We start from the raw sequence: 18,947 nt of genomic DNA, 5'->3' as shown, positions 1-18,947 counted from the left end.
TATCATGCCAGCATATAATCATATCCTCACATACTGTCAGACATATCCGTGGTGTCTGACCTACCCTCCGGTCCTAACAACCGGACTCTACTACTGTCACATATACATATCATACTAGCATATAACATATCAGGTAGTAGCAAACCTAGATGAATATCACAAAGACAATCATCCAACATACAACTCCTACTGGTGGGCCGGCATTGTGGCCGTAGACCCACCGCTACTGGAAGGTAACTCACCTCGAACGAGTAGCTGCTGATAATCTGTGCGGGAAATCTGTGTCTGCTGCTGCTCCGGAAATCCTCCGGCTATAATCCCCACAAAACACTTAATCAGAGTCTGAAATCTATTCTTAGGGTAAAATGACCATTTTACCCCTGACCAAGTCCAAGTCAAAGTCAAAGTCAACTTCCAGTTGACCCGACTCGCCGAGTTGGGCCGCCAACTCGTCGAGTCCCTATCTCTTCAACTGTCCTCATCCACGACTCTACTCGTCGAGTTTAGCAACGACTCGACGAGTTCCTCTTCGATATGAACATCGAATGAACCTTCATCCGACTCGCTGAGTTGTATGAACAACTCGTCGAGTTCACCTTCATCTGATGAACAAGTTCTAACCTTGACTCGCCGAGCTGTATGAATAACTCGTCAAGTTCATCTTCAACCATAAGGAGATTGCCTTGGACTCGCCGAGTCTGTTCTAGCACTCGTCGAGTCCCATGAACTCCAGGTCTAAGGCTAAGTCCAATACATTGGGTCACTCCTTCGGACCTTCTACAACCTTTCTAACACCCAATTGAGTTCTTTTGACCCTCAACATACATGGGACTTTATGCCTTGGACTCGTCGAGTCCCAAGAACAGACTCGCCGATTCGATAACGTCCACACCCTAAATCCTCGATTTCTGATGTACAACCTTTGACCAAAAGATAGATCCAAGCCCCTAAGCTCGATCTAGCACGTAAAGTTTCGAACTTTACGTGCATGCATGGGACTTTTGAGCCTAAAAGGCTCTAAAATGGCTCTTATGTTGCATGGGGCCTTCCTTGAGTGCAAAAGCAACCCAAATCTGCCTTGTGACCCCTCCCAAGACTTAGATCCGAAGTCTTGACCCCCAACCATGTTTGCAATCATGGTTGGCTACCTCATATGGCTTAAAAAGCCCTAAATCTTCCCCAAAAAGGGATCTAACAAACAAGCAAGCAAGGTACAAACTTTATACCTTTCAAAGACTGCAAATGATGAACCAAACTCGAATCCTTCAGTCTCCTCTTGATTCTTCTATGCTCTTCCTCCTTCCTTGAGGTCAAACCCACAAAAATCACTCAAAAGCCTTAGATCTTGCACCAAAACACTTAGGGTTTGCTATGGAGGGTTTCTGGGAGCATAAAGGGGCGATGGAGGCTGTATAAGGTTGTTTAAATAGAGTGCAAACCCTCAGATTAGGGTTTTGTCCAGTCAGAGCCTACTCGTCGAGTCCCGGACCCGACTCGACGAGTCCATCACTTAAATCTCGCGTCTCATCCCGCTTCTACTCGGCGAGTTGGGCCTTCAACTCGCCGAGTCCCAGGCCAAAAATGCAAAATTACTTAAATAAAAATACATACCAAGAACCAGGTGCTACAATAATACTACATATTAATTCTTTCAGAATACTTAATACTAGGAAAATGTCATATTAATCAATTCTTTGAGATTTACGTAATATTGTAACTCAACATAGGACCATATACATCAAATGACGTCTTCATTCTAAAGGAACCTTATAACTTAAACAACTCATAAACATAGAATGTTTAATACAAAATTACAAATTTCATTGTCATGTGTGCATTCTTAAATAAATTTGGTTTACATCACTGCCAAAAAATTAAAAGTTAATTGATCATTCTTTACGAATCAGTTGCAAAAGAAAATTAACGATAATTGTGTTAAACTGATTGAGAATAATATTGTTTTAGCTCCTCATCTACATATTCAATTTCAACTGTATCCAACTACATATCTGTGTCACTACTTTCATCTTCCTGTTTAGCATCTTCCCTTCCGATGAACTGCCCCATTTGAAGAGCATTCACATTCACCTCAAAGTCCTCGATTTTTTTCAACTTATCTCCACTAACATTTGTTATAATAGGAGTCCTTTTTCAGATTAATGCTTTTTCCTGATGCGAACATTAAACACACATAAGCCAAATGCATACATATTATTAATTTATTAACAAAATTTAATAATAAAATAGACTTTATAAACTAATAAACAGTTGTATTTTCAACTTTTTTTGTGATTTACATTTCGCCCTTTAATCATAGTTGCTTCTTGTTCTACAACGATTTCTACCATTAATAATTCTTCATCACCTTCTACTTCTGGATGGGTAGGTTGTTCTATTAAAATTCTTTCTATCAATGAAAACAACTTAACAAATTTAGTATTAAATTACCTAACCAATTACAATTCTTTTACAATATTTACAATATCAAAAAACTAAACCATTATACATACATACTCCAAGAATACATGTACATTCTTAAAAAATAAACAATATTTGTGAACTTGAACTTGAATTCTCGAAGAATACAGGTACATTCTAAAAGAATAAACAATATTTACAATATCAATAACTAAACCAATCTACATTCGTACTGTATTATCATAGAATTTGAATTTTTATTATTTACTTTTTTTTATTTCACACTATTCTCAAATAATGATTTACTTCATTTTACTACACCATTGTATTGTATATCCATACATTCTAAAAGAATAAATTGCTATATAATATGTGCACAACAACAAACTTATGTACTAACTATACAATTAATCTAACAACCAAAGCCATTTAAAAAAAACCATTTTCATATACAGACGTTACAAGCACAACCATTTTGTAACCCAACTTTTTTATTACATTAATTTTATGAGTAACTTTTAAAACCAAAACCAATTTATAATTCAATTGTAATAGAACCTTTTCATAAGAACTAACAAAGCTTTTTAATCAACCAATTATTCTTAGAGCATTAACTGTACAAGCATACAAAAATATATGAAGAACTGATACTAAGAAGTACCAACGCCAGCAAACCTAAAATCCCCTTAACATTGTGAAAACCAATCAAACTTTTCAAAACTCTAACTTGTTCAAACCCTAACTTGTTATAACTAAAATTAATATCAAATTCTCCAAGAATACAGGTACATGCTTAAAGAATAAGCAATATTTGTGAACTGGGTCTTGAATTCTAGAAGAATACATCAAAAAACAAATAACATTTACCTACCAGTGATGAATCGACAAAATCATTGTCGTCGTCGTCGATCCGAAGTGGCGCAAATGTTGTGTTTGACTGTTTGCTTACATTGATTTTAAGTTCTCTCGTAATCTTTAGCTTCAACGCCTTCTCGTTCTTCAATTCTTGAGTTAATGGCGACTTCTTTGCTTTGATTGTAAACCCTCTATCTCTTCTTCTTAAAGGACTACCATAACTGATTTATTTTGGGGAAACCGTACATTCATATAATCATATCAACATTTTTCGCTACTAACATTGAATGATAGTAGTAGGTGGAAAGAAATAATCGAGTTGTACGCATGTAACATTAAGACTTCCATTTTTAAAATACGACAAGAATGACTTAATTACCCCTGCTAACGATATTATCAGCCATTTAATTAAAAAAGTAAATCATAAATTAATAAAATCAACATTCATTCTTAACCACTTGATATTTTAATCCAACGGCCTTCAGTTCACACCATATTTACCATTCACATTTAATCCTAACCCTATATATATATATGAAAAAGTGAATATATCCTAAGGGTATAAGGTTGAGTACCCGGATTATTAAAACTAAGTAGTTTTGATGTTTTACCCCTTTTCCTTATTTTTCTTATTACATCTCCTTATTTTTGTTTGACATTTGCCCTTTACCCACCAGCGTTCCCGTCCGTCACCAGCCCACCACCGCTATCCCCTTTTCCTCCTCCCTTATCTCTCTTCATCGGAAAGGTATATTACACCTCCTCCATTCTTTCGCTACACCTACAAAATAACAAAAGAACAGTAACCTGCGCCTATTTACGGATTCAGTCACCGTCGATTCATTCATCACACACTGCTGCATCAAGAAAAAAAAATTCTTCCCTTATTTCGCTCACCCCTCAACCTTCACCTAAATCGTACTCTACGTGTTTACATTTTGGTTTCAATTAAGTTGGGGAATGTATTCGGTTGCTTCACCTACTTCGTTTTTCTTATTTTGGATAAATATGATGAATGGAGGAATTGATGTTGGGTCGATTTTATGAGTTCATACCTTCCTTTACCCACCGACGTTCCCATCCGCCACGACCACGAATGAAACTGGAATCTAAGCTCCCCTAGCTAATATTTTGACCTGGTTTCACTTCAATTTTGATTTATGGCCATGAAATTGTGTTGTCAAATGATATCAAGAGAAAAGGAGTATGCTTTAATGAGAGTGATCAGGTAGTTACGCTTTTTCTTCTACCAGATGTATTATGACTTCTTGTTGCTTGTTGCTTGTTGCTGTTGTTGTTGCTGACCTATCCAATTGTGTATGCGGCTCAGGTATGGTACTGTAATCATTTAAATGGGCTACTAGGGGAAGAAGATAAGTTGTGCACATAAGGTGCTCGATGAAATGCCTGAGAGAAACTCAACATCAGGTGTCAGTTTGATTTTTTTTCTTTGAATTGTGTTTATGACTTTATCCAATCTCATTTGCTATATATACCTTATATGTTAGAAATTTCAGCTTGATCATTAGATTTGCATCTTAATCTACATATGCGAAAGATAGCCTTGGATCTTACATAGGTATATGTCTTCTTGTTGTTGCTTTTGGTGTAGCAGATGCCCTAGTTCAAGGTGGGATGATTGGCGATTTGGCTCTCATGTGCCCTGAATTCATTCAAGTAACTCATCACCTCCTTGTTTCCTATAAACTCCCCATAAAACATTATCATATAAAACATTTTCGACTCGTTTTGTTAATAATAAAAAAAGTTTTTTTTCTTTTTTTAGTCTTTTCCTAGCCGGAATGGTTGCATCAGGAGCTATAACTTCTGGTTTAAGATTACTAACAGAAGCTATTTTCAATAATTACGAAAATAGCCTTCGCAAACGAGCATGTAAAAACTTCCTTCATTCCTTCCTTCATAAATCTATTCAAATCCATATTCATAAACATTAATTTATGAAGATTATTATTATTATTATTATTATTATTATTATTATTATTATTATTATTATTTATTGCAGTGTTATTCCTCTCGATCTCCACACTCTTTGAGTTTTTATGCACTATCATACTAAAGCAGCCCTTGAAGGTTCACAAACAGTTTCATCAGATCTTAATGCTGCTGGAATTCAAACAGACATCAACCTCACCCAAAAACTGGTTCATAATTTAATTCTTATAATTTTTCCAAACAAAAAAACTTTATCAGTTTCTAGCTGTGCAAATTGCAAGCAACATCAATGTACTTTACTCTAATTACCAACATACGTAATGTACATTGCTTTTGTTGGTTAAAAGAGTAATTACATTGCTATTTCTTGCAATTTGTCTTTTCTAGTTTTTTAATGAATAAATTCTTTTTTTTTTTTTTGTTTTTTTGTGTTTTTATCTCAGGTTGAACAAATTTCTTTATTTTTATTTTTATTTATCTGTTTTTGCTATCCAACATTAGGGGTATTTTTGGAAATGTTTGTTGATTTATCTTTGCTATGCACATGGATCACCATTTTATTCTACAAATATCATAACATGACATTTGGTTTTGTGATAAACTTAAAGCCAGAAGATATCAGCTGGATTAAGCCTCAATTGGTTCCCATTTGCTTGTGTATTCATTTGTTTGTTTGTTTACAGGAGGTATATTGGGCATAAAATAACAATTAGACCAAATGCAAAGAAGTTGAGTGTTTTATTCTTGCAAAGATAGAAGATGTCATGGGGGTGATATTTTTTAGAATAATGGTTTGTTAGCAATTTTTTAGAATAATTGTTTGTCATTTCAAGTCACTTTACTCATTGTGTATTTATATATGCGATTTTTTATGAACCAAACATCCATGAATGGTATTTGATTATTGATCATAATAGATGGTATTTCGCACGCTCAACAAATGTTATGGATCGAAATAACAAATTTACGGATGTTTTGACAAAAAGTATATATACCATGTATTTTGTGGATTGAGTTGAAATACCAACAAAGTTACATTTTTCACCCAAAATGACAACATAGTTTAGTTGTTAATCCGTAATTGCAGCAAAGTTACATTTTAATCCAAAATGACAACATACTTTCGTTTTTTCACCAAATACCCTCACACTTTCTTTTTTTCACAAAAGACCCTCATACTTTCTTTTTTTCACAAAATACCATCATAATTTCCTTTTTTTCACAAAATACCATCATACTTCCATTTTTTTCACAAAATACCATCATACTTCCGTTTTTTCACAAAATACCATCATAATTCCCTGTTTTTTACAAAATACCCTCATACTTAATGTTTTTTCACCTCACACTTTCTTTTTTTCACAGAAGACCCTCATACTTTCTTTTTTTCACAAAATACCATCATAATTTCCTTTTTTTCACAAAATACCCTCATACTTACATTTTGTTCACAAAATACCATCATACTTCCGTTTTTTCACAAAATACCATCATAATTTCATGTTTTTCACAAAATACCCTCATACTTAATGTTTTTTCACCTCACACTTTCTTTTTTTCACAAAAGACCCTCATACTTTCTTTTTTTACAAAATACCATCATAATTTCCTTTTTTTCACAAAATACCCTCATACTTACATTTTTTTCACAAAATACCATCATACTTCCGTTTTTTCACAAGATACCATCATAATTTCCTTTTTTTCACAAAATACCATTATACTTCCGTTATAAACAAATAGTGGCAGCCAAATTTCAGTTATAAACACACAAATCATAAAAAATCAACAAATTTCATTCAAAAACATTAAAATTATTAAGAAACATCAATAACTTCTACATGATTCACACATCAATTGTGTCTAAAACATGGAAAAGGTTCAGTTAACCAAAAAAAAATGTCCTGAAGCATCTATTTTTTCTTTTGCTCACAGTAACAACACGTCTCATCATTATGTCTCTTGCAACGATTCATCCGCCTGATCCATGAAAAAAATAAATAATTGTTAATATAATTGTTAGAGTTGTAAATCATGAATATTAAATTAATATAATAAGAACCTTTCTTTTTGAACAACTAGTAGCGTAATGGCCCAATCCTTGACAGTAAGAGCATGTTCGTTTTTAGGGGGCTTCTAAAGAAGACTTTATTCTACTTGCAAGTTTAGGACGCCCTTTTGTAGTAGTTGGATCAAGAGGATCACGGATAGATAACTGTGGCATCATATCTACTTGCGAAACGTCCATACAAGAACTTTGAGATGCATTCTCCAAAGACATAGATTTTTTTCGATTTGCTTGTTCATCTAAAAGACTTATCAATATTGTATTGAGTTTTTGTATCTCTAAAGGGGAGTCCCTTGCTTGTTCGATTAGTTTAGTAAAATTCGAGCGAACACAAAATAATGTGTAAGCACTAACTCCATTTTCATTATTTATTTCTCCGAGTCCGATACTAACACTACCTAGTTTGTACCTAGCATCAAGGGTCCATCGCGGTAAAATATAGTGACTCGGTAGTTCTTAAACATGCTTCTTCTTCGTCACATATAAGCTATGCTTGCATAAAATCCCATTTGTCTCATACATAGAACACAAACATGTGACGTTGACTTGATTTAAAGAACGGAACGTAACAATACGCCAATATTTATTATCAACATCCAATTGCCCAACTCTATATGTGCTTTCTTATGTAGTTTTTGTTATAGTCTCGTGAGTCAAATTGGTAATAGCTTCGGTCCATTCTTTTTTGAAAGTATCAAACATCTTTCTAGTATAAAATTGACCTGCTTTTGCTTCGATTGGATGCACTGAAGAAAGAACCGGTCTCGAGTTCATAGTCTTGAAGTCTTCATCTTCTTCGGCAGCCCTTCGTGACTCAACTGCTTTGTCATATTGTACAACAAATTCATTCAACATGGTTTTCGAGTTAACAAATCCATCAAAAAATGAATTGATACTCTCACTTCGTCCGGTTGTGGTCATACCAGCAAAGAAAATATCCTTCAAGAAGGGTTTAGCCCAATGTATACGTTGGTTATACATGTCACTAAGCCAACAATTGCTTTCCAGTTCATACTTAATACGCATATCTTCCCATGTTGCTTCAAATTGTTCAATGGTGTCACTATTTATCCATTGTCTGTGCGTCTCTTGAAAATCACTGTAATGGGAAACATACGATCGAAGGTGCTCAGTTTCATGCTTCCTGATATGCCATGAACAAAAGCGATGTCGGGTATTTGGAAACACTTTTTTTATTGCATTGCCCATAGCTTTGTCTTGATCGGTAATAATTGCCTTCGGATACTTGCCAAACATACATTTTAGGAAATGCTTAAATAACCATTCAATTGTCTCTTCCTTTTCGTTTTCAAGCAATGCTCCACCAAAAAGTATAGACTGTCCATGATGATTCACCCCAATAAAGGGAGCAAAAGGCATCTTGAATTTGTTAGTCATATAAGTGACATCAAACACAACAACATCTCTGAATTTTGTATATGCATCTCTTGATCTACCATCAGCCCAAAAGATATTTCTAGGATACCCATCATCAGACAAATCCACGACAAAATATTGGTCAATGTCCACTAATGTTTTATCTTGAAAATGTTTTATAAGTCCATAGAACTCCTTTACTCTATGTTGTTTTCGATGCTCAGATAAAACATCGGCACATTGCTTTGAAGTTACATCAGCTACATTTGAGGTTTTAATTGTATTAACAGCCTTTTTAATCTGAGAAGGTTTCAACCCTGCCTGACCAAATTGCACCATAAGAGATTTACCTTCTATTGAACGGTGGAAATTTCTATGAGATCGATGCTTTATCACCTTCGTAGGTGTCATGGTCAAGTCGTGATTGTGTGTGTCATTAAACGAGTCCACCAACCATTTCCCAATTCCCATCCTCCTGTCTTGTTATTCGAAGCTTTGCTTGACATCCGGTTCTAACATCTCTACGACGTTTTTTCTCATTTTCACTTGAAGCATCTTTGTCCATCCTTTTGAAGCCTTCTTTGTTGCATACATATATCTTCCGAAAAGGCTCATTTGTTTTAGGATTTTTAATTGTGTCATCTCTACGTATACCAAAGCCATGCAAAAATGAATAATCATTATAAAATGTATAGGCATCATCGGGTGTATCAAAAACCTTTCCCAGTATCCTTTCATCATTAACATCATCTTCTTCAAATTCAATGTTCCCACCGATACTATTTATTTTTTCACTTTCATATGTTGCTTCCACATTATCATTTGTGTCAATATCTTCGGTTATATATGGTTCTATAGCTTGATTAGTTGCTTCGGCTTCACTCATTATGGCCTGCAATAGACAACAATGCATATTGAAACATTATACGTAAAAAATATAGTAACAACCAACAATGAAAAACTAAAAAAAAAATCCAATGTATATTTTACCTTTTCAGAAAAATCGTTAACTAACCGCAATGTCTACCTCTAGAAACAACAATGTCAATAATAAAATCCCGGAACAAATATAGATTCAATAGCTAATGGAGAACACTATAACAATAATGTCAAATATTAAAAATCAGAAAAACTTCAAAAAATACGTTCAGAAAAAATTGCTTGGAAGTACTTATTGTATGCAATTCTAGAAAAAACGTTTTGGAGGCTATACTGTTTGATTGAATCCAAATTCTTGAATTGAAACTTTTTAGTTTTTCCGTTAATTGCGATTGGAGGAATATAGCAAGTAAACTACAACACCTATAACCCAATTTCATGAATTGCGAGTTCTTTCTACTGTGATTTAGAAGAAAATTAATGGGTGTTCCAAAATAAACATGATAAACTTAAAAATTGAGGAAATTGACCTACCTGGTTAGATAATTGAGCTGCAACAGGGACGAAATTTGTATGTTTGCTGTTGTGAATTGCAATTTTTTTCCGATAATATGTTTGCGATCGACTTTGATGTTGTATATTCGGTATATTAAAAACCTCACAACAATACGATCATCATGGAAATTTGTATGATCATAACACCCAATTTCGTGAATTCACAGTTTTTTTATTTGAATTGTGATTTATTGGTATCGACTAGTCTTTTGCAATTGTATGAAATCGCCATTTTTTTCCTGTGAATTGATATAGTCGATTTTTGTCGCAGCTATCATTCGAAAAAGAAGGAGTAATCTGAGTTGGATTTTACCAAGAATAAGGAAACGTAGATTACTTTTAAGGAAATTATTCTTTTTTATTTTCAGAAAATTAAACAATTTAACAAAACTACGTAGTTTTGATTGATTGGGTATCTAATGTTATATACCCTTAAGGGTATATTCACTTTTCCCATATATATATATATATATATATATATATATATATATATATATATATATATATATATATATATATATATATATATATACAGAGAGAGAGAGAGAGCTAGGTTCAAATGTTTCTAGCAACTATTGTGTGCTTGAATGCACCAATATGAATTTAGGAATAATTTAATCATTAAATAAATTAATAAGGGTAAATTAGTAAATCATGACTCTAAATTTATGGTAATTGAGATAAATGGGGGATTTGATTTTAAAATCACCAAAATAAAAGGAGGAAGAACGACCTCCCTTCACCTTCTGCTCCGCTTCTTCACAAACCAACCCTAAATCACGAAAGTCATCGGACACCACGACCACCACAACTGCAATAAACCCTAAAATCACCATCTGATTATGAAGATTCTAAGTTCAAACGATTCTGAAGATTGGCTGCAAATCAGAATGAAGGAGATGATGAAGCAGAAGATGATGAATAGGTTTCACAAGCGCAATTCCTCTTCAGCATCGTATGTTGATTTTAAATTAGGCGAAAAACTCGATTTCAAGTTCTCTACCCTTCAAGCTCTTCAGGTCTATCTCTTTCGTTTTTCATACACACAACTGTTATCTGTTCCTCTTTGTCACTTTAGATGGATTGTCAAACGATTCTTCAATTGGTGTTGTTTAATTTAGATTTTGTTTTTTTCTTTATTTGTGATTGAAAGCCAAGCCACACTCACAGTACATAGAAATCTTCACTTGCTGGATGTTTGTTTTTTTATACTTTGAGCTTTGATTCTCTATTATCTAAATATGTTGCACGAAAGGTGTTTGTGGAAATGCCTAAAAGAGAATGTATTCTGTCAAAACTCTTAGAATGTCTATTATTCTGACAGAATTCGATTTCAATCTCTCCTTATTTGTCAAGATAGGAAAAGTAAAAAACATTGCAAGATAGGAAAAATGAAATACATTATGTTAGAATCTGGTCATGAGGTATGTATTCTGTCAAAACTCTTAGAATGTCTATTATTCTGACAGAATTTGATTTCAATCTTCTTATTTGTGAAGATAGGAAAAGTAAAAAACATTGCAAGATAGGAAAAATGAAATAAATTCTGTTAGAATATGCTATCATTCTCTATTATATAGTTTCTATTAAATAAGTAATGTTGGTATTCTGTTAGAATTTATTTGTATAAATGCATTCTGTGAGAATGTTTTTTAGAATGTTTGTTAACAACAAGTACATTAGCTTCACTGGTAATACTAACGAATAATGCATCTTATTCTTTCAGAATGGCTTGAAGAGGGAATTCAATATTGATCATACAAGAGAAATATTTGGAATCGAGTTCAACAACAAGTATATTTTGCGAAGAATTACATTCTTACGATAATATATCACATTTTTATCATAGTTTGAATCAAGTGCATTATTTGGACCATTGATGAAGATCATGTGTATTTGCTTAATAATTGTATATTTAAGAATGTTATTTCTTAATATTTTTATTCATTTTTGATGATATTCTGTTAAAATATGTATAACTATATTAAATTGTATAAGACTATTAGTTTGTAAGAATATGTATGATTTTGTATTCACGTTCTAATGTATATGAAGAATATATGTTGAATTATTAAATCAGGTTAATTATCAAAAATATATGCGTTGGAAATATATTCCGCAAGAATAAAATCGAAAATATCTTTACTAATTAATGTTTGACATTCTGACAGAATAAAATCGGATTTTTAAATTTGAATTAATTTAAAATATTCAGATTTTAAAAAATAAAGGAATTAATTATCCCTAAAAATCCGAAAATTTCCTTTTATAATATAGGTTAATCGACTAAAATGCCCTTATGCTGGAATTTGTGTGATTATATGGTACATGTTACCCTATTGTGATATCATAGACCCTCAGATCATGATCTTTGATTCTATTCCATCAGGTGGTCCAGATTTGTGTATTCTGGCACACAATAGTTAGTAAAAACAAAATAACCTAAGCCTATATATGCTTAGGTTATTCTATTCAAAGTAATTATTGTGTTATTGTATGCATAAATTTGAGCCAATCAAATTTACTTATTTTAAGAAAGTGATTAATATATATTATTGAATTAAATATAATTGAAAAATATCATCTTAATTAATTACAAGGGTAATTTAGTCAATTAATATAGATTTAATAAAGGAAAATTGCATTTTTTTAAGGGATCATAGATTCTATTAATTTTAAAAATCCGATTTTACGAATTATAATTCTTTTAATTCGGACATTCTGACAGAATATGTTTATGAGTATATTCAAAAATAAAAATATTCTTGAACCATAAAGGAAAATCTCCGGAAAAGTCCCAATATTTTACCCTAATTTACGAAAAAGTCCCAAACTAAAATTTGTTTACGAAAAAGTCTCAATTACCGGTAAAAATGACGATTTGGCCCTATTTTCCCGGTTTATCGGTTTCATTATTTATCCGGTTTTAATAAAGTCCCATTATTTTACCATAATTTACGAATAAGTCCCAAATTATGGTAAAATAATGAGACTTTAATGAAAATTACGGTACAATAATGAGACTTTAATGAAACCGAGTAAGTATTGAAACCGATAAACCGGAAAAAAGGGTCAAATCGTCATTTTTTCCAGTAATCGGGACTGTTTCATAAACCAATTTTAGTTTGGGACTTTTCCGTAAATTAGGGTGAAATATTAGGACTTTTCCGAAGATTTCCCAACCATAAATAATAAAAACATTCTTGAACCTATTTCTTAATCATGACTTTAAAAACTTCTTGCAGAATAACAAATTCTTGAACAATCAATTGAAGAATAAAAACAAAAAATACATTATTTCTTATAGAATACGGATAACAATTGTTAAAAATTACATTTATTGTTAAAGAATAAAACTAAAAAAACTTTCAAAACGGGAAAGAAAACATCAAAATCTAACAACGACACTAATACATTCTAAAAGAATAATGTTGCTTAGAATCACTTTCAATTTTGTGGTCCGTTCTTCAAGCATCAACTTCTGTGAAAACAAAACCAAATTGTAGTTTAGATTCCAATAATGCATTAGCAAATAAAAAATAAAAAATTAAATTCCTTTGGAAAAATATGTGGACTTGTGAATTGCACCAAAACCAATAAACAAGAATTGTAGAACATGCATAAATCAGTGAGAAAATATCCATACTCCACTCCAACAGAATTAGAATTCATGATTCCATTCCAACAGAATTGGAATTCGTGATTCCATTCCAATAGAATTGGAATCTCACCAATATCATCCATTGAATCATCTACATAAACAAAATGATTTTTATCATATAAGAAGAAGTAAATTTGATATGAAAATAGTGACAAACTACCTTCACTTTGTACTTTACATATAAGAAGAAGGTCATTGACACAAGTGACAGCTAGCGGAAGAAGAGAATAAGAAGAATGATGGCAGCGGACTTCGACCAATGGCAGCGGCTCCTCCACAACTTCCTTCTCAGGCAAGAAGGTCGCGGCGTCCGGCGATGGACGCGTCTCAGAGCGGCAGCAACTACAGCGACATGCGGCTGTGGTAAATTCCTCCTTATACACGACTAAAATGGCGCAACCCCTCGTCGGTCTCTGTCTTCAGCCTTCACGAAAAGATAGTAACAACAACCCTCGACATGGCGGTGGATACGGTGGTCGGAGGAGCAAGAGGGTAGGGTGGCGGCCGGTGGTGGGAGGCATAAGGATGGAGGTGACGGTTGGAAATGGTTTGATTAGGGTTACGGTTTACATTGGAGGTGGTTTTAGAAAGCCGACGATGGATGGAGAAGACCTAGGTAGCTGAGCTTGTTATCCCCGACATACCTTTGATCCGTTGAGTGAGAGCCCTTCCACACGGGACTCCCGGATCACTATGGCCGACTTTAGTCTCTGTTCGACCAGTCGGTCTCACAATCAGGCAGGCTTATACCATTACGCTCACGAGCGAAGTCAATGGTTACCATAATTATAGGATACTATTTGTGGAAACTAATTATCAAATTACCTATTTACCCTTATTTATTTATTTAATTATTTATTTTTATTTTAATTTTTGATTGGCCCACATTTATGCATACAATAACACAATAATTACTTTGAATACCGAAACCTAGCTCTCTCTCTCTCTCTCTATATATATATATATATATATATATATATATATATATATCATTATTATATATAAAAACCTTGTTTTTTTCAGAGCGCGTAGCGCGCATTAGATTGGTTTGTAAAAGAACGCTTCTTTGCATATACACTGTTTCCCAACATTTCCACCGCTTCCGGAAACGATGCATCGTTTCTCAGTACCATCACATCCATCGAAATTGCCCTCCCCCACCCCTCCTTTCTCTTTCTTTCCTTCTCTTCGTCTTCCACTATCGGGCTATCTCACAAACACCCTTTTTTTGTGGTGCCGCTACACCCGGTTTGTACAAGTCCAATGACGCCACATCATCTAACATTGGAACGACGCCAATCATATTGGAGGCAAAAGGATTAAGGTGAACCGATATGTTGTTTTTTCCACCGCTTCTGGAAAACGATGCATCGAATCAACCTCTCATACGCCTGTTGAAGACAAAGGGTATATATATATATATATATATATATATATATATATATATATATATATATATATATGCCATCTTCTCTCTATTCAAGATAAGTTCGTTTCAATCCGTTTCAATTGCTTTCCGGTTTGTCATACGATTTTTCTCTTCCTCATCGTCTTTTATCATTGTTATTTTTTAGTTTTTCAGGGTCTTAATGGAGATGCTCTACAGCGGGAGCAATTGATCAGGCCCAAAGATGAAGATTTTTCTTTGGATTGCATGGTCTCTAGGGTTTTTTTGTTACCCGAACAATTGCTACATTTTGTTTGATTTGTTGAAATCACTGAAGGAGTCAATTGTCTAGTATATATATATATATATATATATATATATATATATATATATATATATATATATATATATATATATATATATATATTCTAATATGTGTCCTAAGAGCACACATATAAGAAACATTAATTAATGACAAATACTACCATAATTAAATATAAAATACATTAGTTATAAGGAATATTATCATAATAAAATGTAAAATGCATTAATAATCTCCATAATAAATGTATTTTGAATTTAATTATTATAATATTTTTCATAATTAATACTTCTATTAGAAAATCTCATATTAATTTGCTCTAAATTTAATATATATATATATATATATATATATATATATATATATATATATATACCTTAATAAGCATTTACTATGTTTTGCTGAATTTTTAAGAGGTACAACACTTAAAGCATAATATACAAAAACTTTATGCATTACAAAATGGGTCAACCATAGAAAAAGTCAGATAAGAGCTCTTATCCCTTTATTTCAGCCCCCTCCCCGTTATTTCGCCTATTTCTCCTATTCGTTTATCACTTTAAATTTTGAATTCCAGTTAGCCAAATCTCAGCACTTATCTCTAAGAATCTCGCTTGCTTCCCTATATATTGTGCCTCACCGCCCTTGAATTCCCTCATTCTCCACAACATTAACCACACTTCACTGCATTTGAATGCCGCCACCACTTAATCTCAAATCTATTCTCATCAGACTTTCTCTCATCGTATTTTTAGGGTTTTGGTGAACGTAAACTCCCCCAATATAATTGATACTTTATCGGCGTTGCTGCTTCAACAGAGCCCTAGATGTATCATCACCAATCGTGTCTCCAAGTAGTGAACAAAGGTTAGTCAAAGCTCTTTTTTGTTTATAATTTGTGCACTAAAAGGTTCATATTTTCTAATGATGTTGTTTGATTTTTTTCTAAGGCTTTAGAGGCTCAGTATTTCTCAATCTCATATCCCATAACTTTCTTTTACTCTACTGATTGCAGGTCTTCAACAAGCAGCCAGTTCATCGAGATGATGAAGAAGACAAAGAACTGGATCTGTATAGGGCCTCTTACTCTCTGAACTATATGGTTCTCTCTATTACTTGCTTTGGTTAAATCTAGGTAAGCTGTCTCTTCTCTCTCTCTCTCTCTCTCTCTGATTCTTCTCTTTTCATTGTTGAAGAAATTGCAAGTTATACATTTTTCTTACTTAAACCCGATGAATTTCTCCACAAAGACCTAATCACCAAAAATGAACCTCGCTTTCTTTGATTTACCAGGTTTGATATTTTATTTTTATTCGATGGAATGAGTACTCAAAGTGGATACAGATTATCCTAATTTTGAACTTAAAGCAAACAAAAAAAATTAGTTACCTAAATTATTCATGTGCCGATAAAATGCCCAGGGGATGGTGAAAAGCTCACTCATGCAATGGGTTGAGAGCTTAATGTCGATGATAGTTTGTAGCTGCAAGGGCTCTTTTGCTGGATAAATAGCTCGATAAATTAGAAGTGGTTGGAAATGCATTCCATTTTGACATCTTCTTTGAGATCTAAAATTGATATATGTAAAACATATTGAATTATTATAGTACTTACTTTTTGTTAGTTTTTTACAGGAAATCATTGTGGTTCATAGAAAAGGGACTTGCAGATGTCTTTTGCATTCTATTTGTTGAGCGAAATCCTCAAACTGAAAGTTTAAGTGAGGATGAAGGTATACATGTTTACTCCAATTCTCAAGTTTATAAAAAATTACATATATTTTTGTTAAAGTTCATTTCTATTATTTCATTTGAAAAGAGTTTGAAAAGGAGATGGAAACCAAACTGATTGGTTAAAGTTCATTTCTATTATTTTAGGATCCTAGAGTTTCTTTGCAATGTTATAGCTTCATCCATTTTTTTCAATAAATTGTTAAAGAGGATGATTAATGATGCTTCATTGGTTATAGGCTCTCATGTAAGTTTGTACATCTCGGAGGTATTATTTCATATGTAAAGCCTTTCAATACAGGTTGTTTTCAAAAGAATTTGCCGACCACCATCTAAGGCGTCAACTATTCACATGTTTTTTTCTTATGTGTGCATTCTTAATTGGTAAATCCTGTTTAAATAAAAGGAAAAGACAAGAAATTATTGTTTTTTAATTTTTTCCATATGATGTTTACCCAATAGTCCTTCATAAGAAGATGAATTCAATTTTAATTCTCAAAGGAGCCTCAACAAAAGTTATTAAAAATAAGTATTTTATAAATGGATCTCTATTTATCTCTCCATATTTGTAACTACTACACAAGAAGGTTAATGAAGTGTTGACAAGTTGCTATAACGGAGTATGAAACACTAGCTGACTTATCACCATATTGCAAGGTCTAATAAAATATTTGTTAAATGTAAATCCCTTTTGATTGTTATTGAATAGTAATTTGATGTTAATAAATTATCTATTTTCCTTTGCTAAATTTGTTCTTATCAACACATTGTGTTCTTAAAAATCAACTCAATTTAGCAATGGATCAAGGTGGGACAGTGTAGATGAAGTTTGAAACAAAGGCAGCACATTCGTATATTGGATTTCTGATGTATGTTCATTTCCATTTTGTAACAATGTTCTTATTTAGGTGTTTTGTAATTAGAAACAAGTGAGAATTGCACTGCACTTTTCTTTTGTTTATTATAGCCTTAAATTTTTTGGATTCATGTAAATTTTATAGCATAAATATATTAATTCCTATTTAGGTTTTTTTGTAATTAGGACCAAATGGGAATTGCAATGCATTTTTCTTTTGTTTATTATAGCCTTACTTTTTTGGATTCATTTAAATTTTATAGCATCATATTATTGTTCTTTTTCTTATAGTGCAACGAAACTAAAAGTAAAGAAAAATCCAAAATACTTTAGCATATTAAACTGCATTTTAGAAATTAATCTACTTTTGTTATAATTTAGTTAATTGTTTTTTTGTAATTTTTTTTCTTTTTCCGAATAAATTTTTTCATGTGGAATTTGAAAATATGTATTGAACATCCTTTAGATGTAGATGTTATCTGCAGTTGCATGTATTATCATCACCATAAACAGTTTTTAAAAAATTATTTGACCAAAGATACATGCAAGGTTTTCATGTCAAATATTTCTTCTTCTATTAGGCGGAGGGAATGGTGTCAAGTTTGTCATGATCCACATAGTTGCTACTTAGAATTTGCTACATTGTTTCAAAATTTTGTCATTTATAGGGCTTAGGTTTCCATTTTTGCCATGATAAAAAATTTGAAAAAAAAATAAAATAAAAAATAAAGTCATTGTGATTGGTTGGTCAAAAAGTCAAACGGGTAACCAGGAAGAGTGCTCGGCAATAAGTTGTCGAATAGAGTTGTCATTTTTTCCATGTTGCACTCATGGCGCGGTGTGCCAAATACCAAGTAGACTAATACCGAGTGGTTGCCGAGACCAC

General features: G+C 32.7%; 2 protein-coding genes and 2 long non-coding RNA genes across 6 annotated transcripts; 2 read left to right on the top strand and 2 right to left on the bottom strand.

Annotated features, from left to right (window-relative positions):
• Positions 1 to 3,895: 3,895 nt before the first annotated feature.
• LOC145128513 (uncharacterized) lies at positions 3,896 to 6,151 on the top strand. 3 transcript variants are annotated; one of them, XR_013716952.1, is made up of 4 exons: positions 3,896 to 4,501; positions 4,604 to 4,701; positions 4,889 to 5,166; positions 5,297 to 6,151. It is a non-coding gene; the product is annotated as an uncharacterized LOC145128513 (long non-coding RNA). The 3 variants fall into 3 exon arrangements; XR_013716953.1 differs by having other exon boundaries at positions 3,897 to 4,501; positions 4,889 to 4,950; positions 5,060 to 6,151; XR_013716951.1 differs by having other exon boundaries at positions 3,899 to 4,501; positions 4,889 to 6,151.
• Positions 6,152 to 7,918: 1,767 nt separating this feature from the next.
• LOC145130309 (protein FAR1-RELATED SEQUENCE 5-like) lies at positions 7,919 to 9,082 on the bottom strand. The gene has a single exon (XM_079065128.1). It carries the CDS (start codon positions 9,080 to 9,082, stop codon positions 7,919 to 7,921), a length of 1,164 nt encoding a protein of 387 aa, XP_078921254.1.
• A 25-nt stretch (positions 9,083 to 9,107) lies between these two features.
• LOC145130307 (protein FAR1-RELATED SEQUENCE 5-like) lies at positions 9,108 to 10,941 on the bottom strand. The gene is made up of 2 exons (XM_079065127.1): positions 10,849 to 10,941; positions 9,108 to 9,563 (listed from the first exon to the last, which is right to left on the bottom strand). Exons 1-2 carry the CDS (start codon positions 10,939 to 10,941, stop codon positions 9,108 to 9,110), a joined length of 549 nt encoding a protein of 182 aa, XP_078921253.1.
• A 5,077-nt stretch (positions 10,942 to 16,018) lies between these two features.
• Positions 16,019 to 18,228, top strand: LOC145133840 (uncharacterized). The gene is made up of 3 exons (XR_013718782.1): positions 16,019 to 16,342; positions 16,491 to 16,610; positions 17,110 to 18,228. It is a non-coding gene; the product is annotated as an uncharacterized LOC145133840 (long non-coding RNA).
• The last annotated feature ends 719 nt before the right edge of the window (positions 18,229 to 18,947 follow it).

Source organism: Lactuca virosa, chromosome 8, assembly GCF_052849685.1.
Source record: "Lactuca virosa cultivar CGN04683 chromosome 8, Lactuca_virosa_CGN04683_v6, whole genome shotgun sequence".
In the NCBI taxonomy this organism is placed as follows: Eukaryota; Viridiplantae; Streptophyta; class Magnoliopsida; order Asterales; family Asteraceae; genus Lactuca; species Lactuca virosa.
The sequence above is the reverse complement of the archived record's forward strand: the minus strand, read 5'-3'. Positions and strand labels throughout refer to the sequence as shown.

Bases quoted from the DNA above. Each gene is read 5' to 3' on its own strand.
- LOC145130309 (XM_079065128.1), bottom strand. From the start codon at position 9,082: ATGACACCTACGAAGGTGATAAAGCATCGATCTCATAGAAATTTCCAC.
- LOC145130307 (XM_079065127.1), bottom strand. From the start codon at position 10,941: ATGGTGATTTTAGGGTTTATTGCAGTTGTGGTGGTCGTGGTGTCCGAT. The intron at 9,564-10,848 runs GTGAAGGGAGGT...TGTCTATTGCAG, and splicing joins GTGAAGAAGCGGAGCAGAAG to GCCATAATGAGTGAAGCCGA.